This window comes from Ambystoma mexicanum, chromosome 12 (genome assembly GCF_040938575.1).
Source record: "Ambystoma mexicanum isolate Mex_15411 chromosome 12, UKY_AmexF1_1, whole genome shotgun sequence".
Lineage (NCBI taxonomy): Eukaryota > Metazoa > Chordata > Amphibia > Caudata > Ambystomatidae > Ambystoma > Ambystoma mexicanum.
The window spans coordinates 155,640,827-155,656,804 of NC_090936.1; the positions used below are offsets into that span (position 1 = coordinate 155,640,827).

Genomic DNA, 15,978 nt, shown 5'->3' on the forward strand with positions numbered 1-15,978 from the left:
TCCTCAATCCAGTGAAGTAACTGGGTTTCAACGCGCCCCTGCATCAGAAGCAGGATGGAGAGCTCATCCTTCCAAACCCTAAGGAGGGTATCCAACGAGCCAGAGAAGCCAGAATAGAGGGGTCCTTCCTGTCCATCTTCAGAGTTCTGCGCCTTCGACGCCGCGCCTCCGTGGGAACCAGGTGAGCGTTACAGAACGCGAAGCCTTACCACAATTTCCCACCTGGGCGCTATGGAGACTTCCGAGACAGATCAGCTGGCCCATCTTTTAGGGGAATTACGGGCAGAAGTGCACTCAGCCCGCCAGGAGACTAATGCTCTCAGAAGGGAACTAATCCTATCCAAGGAAAGAACTGATGATCTGGCCAAAAGGTTATTGCAGGGCCAGGCAGAGCACACTCCTTTACCTGTTTCCGGAGATATTTCTACAACAATGGGTTCGAATAACCAGGTACAAATCAATCTACCTGGACACATGCCAATGGTGCTTGTGAACCCAAAACAGCCTCAGCAGTTGCATGCTATAAAAGCATACATAGACAGTGGAGCTATTGGAAATTACATAGACCGTGAATTGGCTTCCAGGATTAAGCTTCCTCTCCGCCCGAAAGTAATCCAAGACGTAATTACTACAGTTGATGGAACCGAAATAGCCTCAGGGCCTGTAACGCATTCCACAGTTGAAATCACTCTGGTGGGTCAGGACGGACATCGGGAAGCAATCGTGTTTGATGTGATCAAGGCCCCACAATTTCAAGTACTTCTTGGTATCCCTTGGTTAGAAACACATAATCCGAGAATAGACTGGCGAGCAAAGAAGATAACTATTCCTGATTGTGAACCAACCTGTTACCCAAGGAATCCAGCTATGGGTCTAGCCTCTGTAACTTCCACCCCTGTACAGCTACCATCTGAATACCAAGAATTCCAAGACGTTTTTCAGAAAGAGCAGGCTAACACCTTACCTCCCCATCGATCTTACGATTGCCAAATCGACTTGGTACCCAATGCACAACTACCTTGCAGTAGGATTTATGCTCTTACTGAACCTGAGAACCTGCATTTGCGCCAGTATTTGGATCAATACCTGGCCAATGGCTTCATTCGCCCATCAAAGTCACCAGTCTCTTCCGCTTTGTTCTTCGTACCTAAAAAGGAAGGAGACCTTAGGGCCTGTATTGACTACCGCGCCCTAAATCAGATAACGATTAAGAATCGTTACCCTTTGCCCCTGATACCTGAGCTTATCGGCCAAGTAAAAGATGCTCGTGTGTACACCAAGCTAGATCTCCGAGGAGCTTACCACCTGGTACGTATAAAAGAGGGCGACGAGTGGAAGACTGCATTCCGCACCAAATTTGGGCTCTTCGAATATCAAGCACAAACCGAAGGGCATTACAACGCACCTGCCGCCTTTCAGTACTTCATGAATGATGTTCTTCGGGAACTTACCGATGTTTGTGTCATCGTTTATATTGACGACATCCTGGTGTATTCCTCCTCAGAATCTGATCACAGAAACCATGTTAGGGCAGTTCTTGAGAAATTGCGCCAGCACAAATTATTTGCCAAGCTCGAAAAATGCGTTTTTCATACCACAGAAGTGGAGTTTCTCGGATTCATCCTGACACCTCAAGGAATCCGAATGGACTCGCGGAAAGTGGACGCCATTCTCAAATGGCCATCTCCTAGCTCTGTGAAGGGAGTGCAAAGCATGCTTGGCTTTGCCAATTTCTATCGAAGGTTCATCCCGGAATTTTCTCGAACTGTTCAACCCATCACAGCTCTCCTAAAGAAAAATAAACGCTTTGAATGGACTCTTGAGGCTGAACAAGCCTTTCAGGAACTGAAAACCAAATTCACCTCTGCACCTGTATTGAAGCACCCGCGCCCAGATCTCCCTTACATCGTGGAAACCGATGCATCCAGTTCGGCCATGGGAGCTGTCCTGTCACAAAGAAACCCAGAAACTAACCAACTACACCCTGTAGCCTTTTGGTCCAGAAAATTCTCTCCACCTGAACTCAATTACGCAATTACCGACAAAGAACTACTGGCTATTAAATCAGCTTTCAAGGCTTGGCGTCACTATCTTCTCGGTGCAAGACACACCATCACCGTAATTACGGACCACAGAAATTTGCAGTATTTAAAGACGGCCAAAGCTCAATCTTCGCGACAACTCCGATGGGCTTTATTCTTTGCGGAATTTGATTTTGTAATTACCTATTGCCCTGGCTGCAAGAATGGTAAGGCAGATGCCTTATCCCGGATAGGCATGGAAGAACCCAATTCGAGTTTAGAACCTGTGCCAATCATACCGGAACAAAGAATTCTGGGCTTGACTTCATTGCAAACCATTGAGGACATCCAAGCTCAAGTAAAACAGCTTTTTGACTCTTCTGCCTTTCTGGAATGGAGTCAAAAGGGTCCTCACTACACGGTTAAGATGATTTACCCTACTTCCAAGAGCGGTTATTTCTGCCAAGTAAAGAATTGCAGGAACTTGTCATTACCCGTCATCATGAATCATTAATGGAAGGACACCCCGGTATCGCCAAAACAGAAGAAAAGATCAAACGCCACTTCTGGTGGCCTTCTTGGAGAAAAGACATAAAGTCATTTGTGTTGTCTTGCGGAATCTGTGCCCAAAATAAGAGTCAAAAGAAAAGGCCAGCCGGCCTACTTCAACCTTTGGACATTCCACCAGCACCTTGGCACACCTTGTCAATGGACTTTATAACTGACCTGCCTCCTTGTGGTGGTTACAACACGATTCTCGTAATAGTGGATCTATTCTCCAAAATGGCCCATTTTATCCCTTTAAAAGGATTGCCGTAAGCTTCCACCTTGGCCAAGGAATTTATGGAAAATATAGTGCGGTTACATGGTTTCCCTTCCATATTAGTCTCAGACCGTGGAAGTCAATTTATCTCCCACTTTTGGAAGAAATGTTGCCAACTAGCACAAATAGACGTGCGGTTATCCACCAGCCACCACCCCCAGACCGACGGACAAACCGAGAGAACCAATCAGACTCTCGAGCAATATCTGCGGTGCATGTTACACCAATCCGAGTTAAATTGGAAAGACATCCTTTGGATTGCAGAATATGCATACAACAATTCAGTGCATTCTGGAACCGGACAGACTCCTTTTTATACCCTGTATGGTCACCATCCTCGGACCTCTGACCTAGATCCACCTCTGACCCTGGAGATGCCTGCAGTAAATCACCTACATTCCACAATAACCCAAGCCTTCAAAGAAGCTACAACCCACTTACAGCAAGCCAAGAAAAAGTATAAAGAAAACGCTGATTTGCACCGAAGTAAAACTTCTCCTTACCAAGTAGGAGATCAGGTATGGCTAGCAACTAAACATCTACCCCTCAAGGGTCAGCGAACTTTTAATCCCAGATTCATTGGGCCTTACCCCATCAAAGCTATTATCAACCCAGTGGCCTTTAAACTCGATTTACCATCCAACATGCGGATTCATCCCGTTTTTCACGCATCTCTTCTAAAACCAGTACAACCTGGAACCAGACTGTCTGAGCCCCCAGGCCCTGTCCAAATTGATGGAGAATTAGAATTCGAAGTGAAAGACATTTTAGATTCCAAGATAGTTAAGTCGAAACTCTTCTATCTTGTTGATTGGAAAGGATATGGACCTCAGGAAAGATCTTGGGAACCCAGTAACTATGTTCACGCACCACGATTAATTCAACGATTCCATCGAAGATTCCCGCACAAACCAAAACCCCCGGAGGAAAAGACCTTGGGAGGGGCCTTGAGGGGGGGTACTGTCATGATGCCTACCTCCAAGGAGCCAGGCCGGGCCCAGCAACCCCAGAGGCAGACATCATTTTCCCCAGGGAAGTCTCAGCGGGCCCAAGTCGGGGCCCTTTGGACTCTAAGGCGCCAGGCTCATAGTGGACCCCAGTCCTGGGGCCTTAGGCGCCAGGCTCATAGAAGAGGATATGTGTTTAAGTGCTTGGGTGCACACTTACCTGATGCAGACCTTGCTGCTTCATCCAGGCCCTCTTGAGGCCTGAATGGGACTACTTTACCTGTAGGACTACTTCACCACCCGGGTGTGGTCGGGGAAGGATACATACCTGATTGGTGGAAGGATACATACCAGGAACTTCTTCCAAGGCTATTTAAACCCCACCCGAACAGCCACACGTGCTTCGCGTTGTTCTGCACCTAGCAGCTGGACGCTCACCGTGTCAGCTCCTGCATCCTGACTTCAGCCACGCCTGCCAGCACCCTGGAACACCTGCAAGGGGAGAAAGGAAGAGAATAGGAGAAGAAAAGCCCTTACCTGCTAAATCTGCATCCCGGAGTCATTTCTCCAACGGCCCTGAAAAGGAAGACCTCATTTTAAAGGCATTTTGTTTCGATCGCTGCAGCGCTGCATTTTACTCACCTTTGCAAGGCGCTTCCATCTTCAGCAGCGATCTTCCGGATTCAGCTACGCCCCGGCGCCTAGAGGAAAAAAGACAAGAACAAAGGTGAGAGGGAGAAAAGGAATAAGGAAAGCTCAGTTTCCTTTTAAGTCTTACCTGTTGGATTATTCCCACTGCATTTCGGGTCCTGCCGCTTCCTGGCATCTCCGGACCCCGGCCCCTATGGGGAAAAAAGACAAAGACATTGAATGAGCGAATGCAAAGACATTACCTGAGCGCTCATCCAGAACTGTTTCACTTCGGGTCGGCGCCATATCTCCGGCACTCCGAACCCCCGCCCCTAAGGGGAAAAAGACATAAGCATTAGCACTTGCTGCAATTAGACAACGAACATTATTATTAAGCTTGAACTTTTGAACAGAACTTTTACAGCGCCTTACCTGAACAGTCAAGCTTACCTGAACTCCCATCAATCCTCAATCCAGTGAAGTAACTGGGTTTCAACGCGCCCCTGCATCAGAAGCAGGATGGAGAGCTCATCCTTCCAAACCCTAAGGAGGGTATCCAACGAGCCAGAGAAGCCAGAATAGAGGGGCCCTTCCTGTCCATCTTCAGAGTTCTGCGCCTTCGACGCCGCGCCTCCGTGGGAACCAGGTGAGCGTTACATTTTCTTTTTTTTCATTAAAAAAACCTAGTGTTCTGCTAACCTGTCCAGTTATCCGCTTTCTATCTCTAATCCACCACAATAGTAACTACACAACAGAGCATTTTAAACAGGGTTACAAAACAGGCAGATAACATGTTTAAATACTTGTTCAAATCTTGCTGAGTCCTTTCATGGTGGCATTAAATCAAATAGGACATTGACAGAGAAGAAACCCACCATTATGTTCTGTGAACTTAATTTTCAGCTCTGGCCTACTTGATTAACTCCCTTGACAGGGTGCTGAACTTGGGAGCCCCTGTGTTCTTCCGGTTGTGTACTATTATGTGCTTCAACGGTACAATAACGAGGGCCAGGAATTCTCTTTTAAATTTTAACAATACATTTCCTATGCTTTATCTGCCATACTAACATATGCCTACTGCCACGTTGTACTATAAGGTGACCACACGGAGGTGACCTCTATGACATGCAGAATAAATACCAATGAATAGTAAATGTGTACTTACCCAAATGAAAATAAAAAATGTTAACATAAAATTGAATCTTAACCAGTGTTTTTACACAGTGCCGAATTTCAATAAAGTAATTTTGTTTAAAGTTTCATATTTTTCTTTTTTTTTTATAGATTTTGTGCCAGTCACTTTTATGTTACCAGCTGATTACAACCTGTTTGTGGAAGAATTCCGGAAAAATCCATCCAGCACCTGGATCATGAAACCTTGTGGGAAAGCACAGGGCAAAGGGATTTTTCTCATTAATAAACTCTCCCAAATTAAGAAGTGGTCCAGAGACAGCAAGACATCCTCGTGAGTAGACTGTGCTTCCTTTTCTGAACCACTTTTCTGATGAAATTATAATTTGTGAACACAAACTAGACTGCATTGAGGAGAACGGGAGTCTTTCAACAGGTAAGTCCAAGCCTTTAATGTTTGTAGCAGTGATGTGAAAAGTTCCTTGAAAGTAATGCACCATTTCGAAAAATGAACTTTGGTTAGCTACTGTTTGCCATAGTAAAACATTATTCCAGTTTAGTGGATGCTGCGAGAAACCAGGTGTTTCACTCGCTAGTCCCCAAGAGTCCCTCTCTCAGATGGCCAAGGCACAGCCATTGCCTTTGGATCCAGACCCTGGGGTCTGCCAATCCATGCAAGTGTAAGTTGGCGCAATCGGCGTGAAATAGCTCTGCTTCTTTGTAAGGAATGGTAGTGTCCAGCACCGACGAGAAAAAGTGAAAGCCGTCCTAGATACCCCCACACCTAAAACCAAGAGAGATCTTAATGGCATTCCTAGGATTGATTAGTTATCACCATAGGTTTATCCCAAATTTCTCAGATAGAACAGCTAGGTTGACAGACAAATTAAAGAACGATGAACCCCAGAAGTTTGATTGGACTGAGGAGGGCGATGTATGTTACAACATCTTAAAACACACTTTGTCAGAACCCAATCCTAAAAGTAGTAGACTTTAAACCAATGCCTCTCTCACAGGGTTTTGAGCATTTTTATCGCAAATTAGTGATGGATTATAACACTCTATCCTATTCACTAGTCGAAAGCTCTTCCCACGTGAGAAGAACTACTCTGTGTTGGAATTTGAGGCGTTTGCCATCAAGTGGGCCATCATCCATCTAAGATACCATCTTCTAGGAAGGAAGTTCACACTTGTCGCCGACCACTCTCCTTTAGTATGGATAAATCAACGAAAGGACTCTAACCCTCGATGGTTCTTAAACCTGCAACCCTACTGTTTCCCTGTGGAACGAGTCATGCGATGGTTCTTAAACCTGCAACCCTACTGTTTCACTGTGGAACACCTAAAAAGGTAAAAACCAGGGAACGCCGATTTCCTTTCCTGGTTTCCCTGTGAAACAGATGCGGCTATGTGAGAAACCAGAAGGTGTCTCACCCCCTAGTCCCTGGGGGGTCTCTCGCCATCGCCTTTGGATCCAGACCTTGGGGGTGGACCACCTGGGTGAGGGGTCTTCGGGGAGAGGGACACCTGATGGCGAGACGCAGCATCCCTCTCCCTGCAATACCTTTATCCCATCCCGGTAGGATATATGGGAACTCTACCCCCCCCCCATCCCCTTTCCCTGCATGAACCCTTTCACACGGACAGCCCGCTCTTGGAGAAAACAGACTCACACCCGAGCAGTGTACCTAACATATCCCACTACTATGTTCAGGCAATTGTTGGTAACCATTCTCACCTGACTTCAATTAAGCTTCCTGTTAGGGGAATTTTCCTAAAGTCCTACTGGTAGTAAGACCTTTTAGTTAGCTATCCCAGTGGTTTGTAGATCCCCAACTTTTAGGATCGGTCTGTACTACCTCAGGACCTTGGTAGTGTTGTAGAGTAGTCCGGCTTATCTTATGAGCTGTAGCTAAGTACTTTGAATCTTCGTTAGACGGGCATAACAAAGAAGCACTTACATGTACATTTATGTAAAAGATATATATTTATTATATTTACACCAGAATCATCACTTTAAATACTTAGATGGTAATGGTAGAACACTTAGGAATTCCAGATAATACACTTTAAAGGGCACTTTCACTTTTGTGTTTGTACACATTTACAATTGTATCAACGTTGGAAAGGGAAAAGGCAAGGTTATCGTACTATCGGTAATTGCGCACTCATGCAGTTTTCAGCAGATTATACAGTAAAGCATTTACTCTGCAAACACATACAGAAAAGTCACTTAAAGGGAGGAAAATAAATGGATACTGCCTCATGAGCTTACTTCAAGGTTCTAGAGACGGTTTCTTCTCCTGGCAAGTCTTTTAAATCCAAAAATGCAACCCTTGCTAAAGGCAGTTTGTAGAGGGCTTAAAGATTTGGCAAACGGCGAATACTGAAGCGTTCCTGCGGATTTCTTCCAGTGTCTAAAGTTATTGAAGCAGCAAGTTAGAAACTAACAAGGGAGACCTATAAACAGTCTTGGAAAGGCGACATAAGCAGCAGTTTGGGTCAGAGGTACGAGGGGGTTTCCGTGGACTCCTTTGTGTTCTGGAGCGACTTCTTGGAATCAGATAAGCAATACCTTTTTCCCCACAGTAACTCGAGTTTGAAGAAAGTGTTTGTGTTGGCTCCTGCGCAATGTGCCAGCTCTGGACCCAACCTCTGGATTCCTTGGTCTGCTGACGAAAGGCAGGACAATGGACAGTGTCTTCCAGCAGCAGTCTCGAAGGGGGACCTGTGGCACGACTTTCAGAAACTTCTTGGTTCACTCTGCGGTATTGGTGCCTTTTCAGCAGCACCAACAAAGGACACGGATTGCCCGGTCAATCTTCTTTGCTTCCTGCAGTCCCACACTTTGGTGAGGGGATCTGAGCGAGTTGGATCGGATCTCTGGAGTGTCCTTACCGGCTCAGCATAGATTTGGAGGGATTCGACCTTTCCACAACAATGCACACAAAATTGGCAGCATGTCTTGTGGTATTGGGGTTCTGCAGCCCTGGAAACTCCTAAAATCTCAGGAGATGGCTCGTTTCGTTTCAAAGTTCGTCTTGGGACTGGTTGTTCCCACCAGCCAAAGGGAAGGAGTCGTCCTCTTTGGAGCTCCTCTGTTGCATAAAAAACGGGGTCAGGACAGCAGTGGTCGCTTCACGTTCTTGCAAAGGGTCTGCAGGCGTCTCTGGTTGTCTTCTTCGGTTACTTCCGTTTCCTGTGGTCCAGCACACACTCCTCTGTAATCTCTCTCAGCATTTTACAGAATGGGGCATTCGGCTGTCCAATCAGGACAGCCAGACCACCTGTGGGAGCTGGTCCTATTCAGGCATTCGGGCAGACAAAGGACAGTGGGGTGGAAGACTCCTCCCCACTTCCTGCCTGCCCAGACGCTGTGGAGCTTAGGCAGGGATACCTACTGGTTCCCGCCAAAGGCAAAACACACATAGAGACCCCCCCCCCCTCCCAGAATGGTAAAAGAAGGGCTAACAAAGAACAACCACGCTAGTAATGGTGAAAAAAGAAGGGAGGTCCCAAGTTGGTACTTGAGTGCCCCTATTGTGCACTACTGAGGCTATGGACATAGCCTGCGATATAAAAATACACAATAGTTGAAAGAACGCGTCCACTGCCACCAGCCATAACTAGTTAATTTTCTATGTGACTAAAAAGTCACAGGAGCAGAGAGAAGAGGGGTATACTAAGTATCCCTTTGGCAATCCACTGACTGTGGTGTGTGCCAATCTCTCAGACTATAGAGTTTTGGGAGAGATACGAAGTATCCCTCTAGCCTCCAGAACTGTAGCTAACTTTAAGGATATAGGGAAAGGAATCTTAAAGGAGGACCCTAAGGGTTCTGTGAGAAACCTTAAGGTGTCTCACCCGCTAGCCCCCGGAGATCTGTCATCCAGGTGGTGAGGATGCATCCACCGCTATTGGATCCAGTTCCTGGGGATGGACCAGTGGAGAAGGATCACCTGAATGAGGAGTCTTCAGGGGGTGGAAGTGGGACACCGACGGGAGTGACGTGGTACCCCCTTCCTTCTAACACCTTTTCCCCATCCTACCCGGTAGTATACTTAGACTTAGAGGCTCTATTTCTCCCCCCCCCCCCTCCCTTCTGACACAAACACTTTCTTACACAGTGAAAGACAACAGACTAACACCAGAGCTGTTTACCTGATGTGTCCCAACAAAAGGGTCAGGCAATTCACAATAACACAGACCTGACGGCCCTTTCCGTTCCCACAGTCATAAAAGGCTGAGAACAAGAGCACACTTTGAGCAAGGACAAACGCACAAGGAGGCAGCTATTCCAGAACAGCAGTTCGAACTGAGATGAAAAGTGGCCCCTTTACTTGTGAATAATACAGTAACAAGAGGCAGTAGGAAAGGCTGGCATACAGAGTTAAGGTAGTCATACAAGGGTTAAGCCAAAATCCCATCTACAATCGGAAGTCCTTAACCCATTACCAAAGTTGTGACAGTGTGAAACAGGCATGTGGCCCGGCTGAGGGAAAATGCCTATGAACTTGGCCACAGAAGGCCCTGATAATTTAGAAATTAACTGTAAGCTTGTGCTGAAGAAGCCCAGGAGTGTGCTGTGCTCGAGAATCCCGCCTTGTCCCATGCTAAAAACATGGGGAAGGGAGAGCCCAGTTATACATTCTGACTTATAATTTTGTGAACGCTTCTTTGTTTTCTGATTAACATCATCGGACACTATTTTGTAAGTTAGCAGTAGTGATTGGCAATTTTTTTTTTTTAGTATAGGCCCTTTTTATTTGCCAAGACACCACTAGGACTTCCTTATTATTATTTGATGGTAGTAGCTTGATCCCATCTTAGATTTAGGTTTAGATTAGGCGTTTTTCTCACCCATTTATACAGTTTTTACAGTTTCACCCTTGAACTGTGATCATTTGTATCTGTCTTTACTGTTGCCACCATGAGTTCCTTACAGTCCCCAGCAACACTGCCCTTAAGGAGCGGTGTGCTGCAGTAGTAAAACACAGATGCCTTTAAGAGCTATGGAGCAGACAGACTACATAGCAGAGGTAGAATACAAAGAATAGAGTTCCAAAAGACAGAGTCCATTAGAATGAATGAGTGGGAAAAGGGTCTGTTCATTCAGGATTAAAAGAAAAAGGTCCAGAATTCCATCAAAAAGTACAAAAAGTGCTGGGGGGGTCTGAAGCACAATAATGATACATCTCCCTAACACTTCCCCCCCCCCCCCCCCCGCGGATAAAAAGCGGCGCATGAGAGCACAATCTGAGCGAGGCAAAGCACACAAAGGAACAGCAGTTTCCGGACGGCAGCTGAACAAGGGAAGAAAGACGGCAAATCAAGAAGGGTGCAGAAAGAGGGAGATACCTTTGACCTTTCCGTTACTTTCTAGAAATTGTCAGATTAAAAAGCCTGAGGCCAGGAAACCAGACTAAAGACTCCTGCATTGTGTCGGAGATACCCGCCGCCCACCTACATGGGTGACCGAGTTGGGGAGAAGCAGCAGACTCCGTGGTACCGTCCTTGGCTCCAAGAGCAAAGAAACATCAACACAGTCAGTGAGTTAGGGAGACCGATGCAAGACCGGTCTGTATTGAAGTCAAGGTTGCAAGCGGCAACATTCTATGAAGAATGAAAACATAGAGATTGGTAACGCGTGTGATGAAAGGAGCGAGGAAAGCTTAATGGCTGATGGATGTTTGAACTGTAGCAAAGATGATAAAATATTCATGACAGAGTGGTCTGGCACTGCAAGTGTGCTCAATCGAAGGTCTCTGTGAAGTGGCAGAAGCGAAAGTAAATGACAAAGAAAGGTAAATGGAATGAATCGAGGTGGCCCTGCGACAGTTTAAGCAAAACCCATCACACAATCAAAAGTTTGTTTTTGATGCAAAGGAGTCTGAGCCTGAAAGTGGGAGATTCATGGTCCGAGCCCGAATAAGGGAGACCAATTGTGAACATTGTGCTAAAGGGGTCTGAGCCCGAACAAGGGAGATCCGTCATCCGAGCCCTAAAAAGGGAAACCAATTGCGAATCTGTGAATGTGAAAATCCTGATAAGAGACTGTCATTGGGAGAGAAACTGGCAGAATGCCCTCATACCTGTGCTTTGAACTGTTTCCGCATGGCCAAGAAGCCAGAGTGTATGTGAAGCTCAAACATGCCACCTTGTACCGTGCTGAAAACATGGGGAAAGGAAGCCAACTGCTCGACTATCCTGACATATTATTTCTTTAACACTTTTCTTTTGCCTACATTGTTGTCCCACACAATTTGTATTTAGTACTAAGGATGGGCACTAGGTTTATTAATATAGGCCCTTTATTTTGACAGAGACTCTAGTAGGACTGCATTATTATTATTTGATGGTCGTAGCTTGCTCCCATCCTTAGATTTAGGATTAGATGGGCATTTCACCAACCTATTATGCCTTCCCTACAATGCATAAACGACATTTAAGATCTTTATTCATTAAGAGAAATCTGTTGTAATGCTTATTGAATGCTGTTGGAATTACAGATATCAGCATTTGCTGCATTCTAAACTACTCTCCCTTTGGCCCCTAAGAAGTAAAGAACGGGGGATGTGAGTGGGGCAACAGTGGACAACTGTTGTGGATGAAAGAGGCAATATTTTAGGATTTAAAGTAATCATTGGGCCTTATTCACAGAGAAATTTGAAAACAGAAGCCTATTTCAGCTACCAAAATGTGTGCTTGTATCTGCGTGCAAACTACGCACATATGCTGAATGACAAACAATGTGATTGAAAAATCTTGTACCTTTCAATAAATATTAAAAACAATTGAAGTTTGTGCCTGTCACAGATTCTCTGAAATTGTTGTGCGATTCACAAAGGGGCGTACATTTCCAAAGGGGGCAATACCCTAGTTGGAAACTTGGTAAGCAAGAAAGATAAATGTAAAAATGAAATTGCATATGCAGTTGTAAGTGATACCAAATAGTGGGGTAAGCAGCTCCCAACATAAGTCGAGTATCTATGTGTTTTACTCCATGTAAAAAGAAATCCAAGAGTTACAGGTAGGAGGCAGGTTTCTACCCCTTCTTGCCTTCTGCACTGGTGGGTTGATTTTTTCAGACATGGGAACTCTACCGTTGTTATATGACATGAGGAGGGCCTAGAAGATTCAAAACAAAGCATTTGATTAGTGGCAATTGCTGGGCATGAAGCAAGTAAAGTATGTGTTAAAAACTATGTTTATAAAATCAACATTGTTTTGACCTGCTTAAATGTTACATGGAGCACAGGTGAGGAAGTGACACATTTGTATAAAAAAAAAAAAATTCACTGCAGATTCCCCCTTTACCAAAGGTGACTTGATTACAACTGGGGAACAATATGAACCACCAGGAAAATAGATGGCACTGATGTAACCCATATTGTGACTCGCCATGCTCTAGTCAGCTTGTTTGACGCTGCCTGGGCTAGCCATGGAGGCCTGGCTGTGGTTCCCCGCTAAGAGATGCTGGGTAAGGGGATGTTCAAGTAGAATCCCCTGGCTTACCCTACTATGATCCTGCTGGATAGCGGTGCCTTGCCACACAGTGCGAATCCCCAGACCTGTCCCTTCAAGGGGCACACATGATGCAGGGATGATAACAATGTACACACAGATTCATTCTGTTACAATCGCCAGTTAAATATTTAGGTTTAGCGGGATAAATGTTTACAGAAACTAGAGTTTCCAGTCTGAATATCGTCTCAAGCAGCAAATAAAACTGGTTGCCCAAGCCCCAGGAACCAAGGAGTACACTTTGAAACAGAACATGTATTCTTCTCCCCCATCTCTAACCAACTTCATCTCCAGATAACAACCTCTGAATGGATTCCTAGAAGGTATATGCAGGAGATTCCCTTTCACACCTAACACTAATGTAGTGCCTAGAAGCCAATATGCAGTCAGAAATAGGAGCACGCATGGGGCCCACAGGTATCAGTGTAATTATAGCACCTGCGTGCCAGATGACCTTTCTCAGGAGCTTATGTGGAGTGCCCCAACAGTGAAAATCTAAATAAAGATGGGCATGAAAGAAATGGACATCGGTTAGACTCGCTCCCTGAATAGTCTAGACACAGTCACTAAACAACTGCTGGTTGAGTCTGTTGAAACACACTCTGCTTGGTCGCAATAAAAAGAACAATTATTGGATTCTTGGGGGTTTGTGAAAATTCACACCCTGTGAGAACAATTTACTAACCTTCTTTGATTTTAGGCATGCACTTCTAAGCCACTACCTTTACCCTGAAACATCATCTTTAAAGCATTCTTTGCCCTAGTTGCCCCCTTTAGAAGCTCAAGCTCGCCAGGGTCTATAAATGGCCTAACCCCAAGATATTTTCGTACAGGATTGGCTTAAGTCATATAAACGCAGAATAAAAGTATAAAAGGGGATGTATGGTGGGGGCTCCCCCCTCCCCAATTAGGTAGAAGGGAGACCCAGAAGTTTTGTAAAGGACCCCTGGTCCTACAACATAATTTGGGCTCCCGTTTGCTAGAGCATCTGATCACCACTAACTCCAGTCACAAACTCCTCTGAGACTTCTCTCACAGTTTAAACTGTCAAAATGAGTCCTAACTACAACCTTGATTGGTTCCTCTGCCTGTTAATAATAGCATTGTCGCCCCATGCTACATAACCTTCCCCAGCACAGTCCCTCAAGAGAAGAATGTGTGCATGCATCACTAGCAGTTTGCTAATGAAATGTAGGATGTTGCTGCTTAAAATATATGTATTGATTTGTATTGTCCCTTTTTTGATCTTGGAGTACAAGAAAGGGGAGATAGGGAGGTCAAAACGGAGGAGTGAAACACAGAGGTAAAAAGGGTGCAGTGTTAGGTGGAGGTTTTCCAAACATTCATGCTGTACTTCATGTACTGTACTGCATTCCCATCAGAATTTGAAATGTACCTAAAAGTATTATAAAAACGAACCGGGTTGGTATGAAAGGTACAGGACTGTGGCCCAGTACTGTTTCTAGCGCCAAGTCCCTCTCTTGACTGGGCTACTCTTCTCATTTGTAATGAGTTATGGTAGCCTGACAATTCCAGACTTCATGTAGGCTTATTTCTTGATGTATGCTTTTGAATGTAGTCCATGAAAGCAATTCATTAACAAAGAAGAGATGCGTTTTCTTCACCTCCACAAGCTATTTTCAGCTGCTCGCCCTAGCGTTCTTAAATGGATTACAGCTGTGAGGGTGCAGCAGTGAGAGATCGATAGAAAGTTGACATTTTTGTTGTTGCTGACTTTTATTAAATGAAAAATGGGGCTGGGGAAAGGCCTAGCTAGCCCTAACGATAGGAGGGGTTTCCCAGCCTCGAGATAAATCTTAAAGAGGTCTGTCAGTATGTCAAAATAAAGGTAAGTCCATCGTTGTGTCAAAATCCTAACTCTTGCCCTCACACTAATAACTAAATACAAGGTGCAAAGGGGTTGTCTGCTCAGCAGGTGGTTCTTCTCAGAGTTCAAAGGACAAAGTTCCGATTGGTGCAAAAATAAACAAGTTTCACGGGAGTCAAGAGAATGTTCCCCTCCTCTTGACTTCTTGGGGCATTTAACAAGTTGCAAGAGGAAGTGCCCACTTTCCCTTGGTGCCAGTCCCTTAAGATGAGAGAATATTTCCCTTCTTTCAGCTTTACCACAATGTCTTGTCAGGTACCTGAGGGCTTCCTCACTTCTTTTCCCCTTGTATCCACCCCTCGCATGGACAGGGAAAGGCCATCGCTTTTGGGGGTAGATATGCGAGGGAGGATCACCTGGGTGGAGGGAATTTGGGGAACGGAGAGAGGATGTCCTTAGGTGAGACAAGGTATCCCCCTTTCCTCTTTCATAATGAACCCTTTGTCCGTAAAGCCTTCATGGGATATTGTTAAACCTTTCCCTTCTCCTCCTTCGAAACTGTTCCCCACTGGGACGAGGTAGGGACCAACTAGGACACATCTTCATTTCACTCACACACACATATATCAGAGACCAAACACAGGTGTAAAGGCTTCTTTTATTAAATCATAGTTCCAAACACCACTCTGGAGCTGAGACAAGGAAGAGGTCTATGGAGGAATACCAGAGGAACAACCAGGCATGACTGCCTGATGGAGTCCTCCAGAGTCAGGCACGAGAACTCAATGACCCACACCTGGGGTCACTTAACACACCTGATGGATACAAGAAATGCCCATCTTTCTGAGAGACGACGAACGGGTTGGAGGAAAGGAAGCTGGAGACCCATGTGGCTGGAGCAGTGCTGTGCAGGAGAAGGGGCTGCAGTGGCTGTGCAAAGGTACAGAGTTCCTGCTATCTGCCAGAGCGGGTCAGTTTAGGAGAAGCTGTGGAGCTCCCCTCGACCTCAGCCACCGCCAAAGGAAACCAGGAGAGCGGGCGGTGTGCATGGAGCAGACCGCAAGGGTAAGGCGG

The 15,978-nt window shown here is 45.5% G+C and overlaps 1 protein-coding gene across 1 annotated transcript in view; it reads left to right on the plus strand.

The window, feature by feature from the left end:
• The window catches only part of TTLL1 (TTL family tubulin polyglutamylase complex subunit L1), a 500,816-nt gene that overhangs the window by 108,690 nt on the left and 376,148 nt on the right, over window positions 1-15,978 (plus strand). The window contains exon 4 of the mRNA XM_069628218.1: window positions 5,706-5,886. Within this exon, the coding sequence (XP_069484319.1) occupies window positions 5,706-5,886 (181 nt within the window). The remainder of the gene's footprint in view (window positions 1-5,705; window positions 5,887-15,978) is intronic.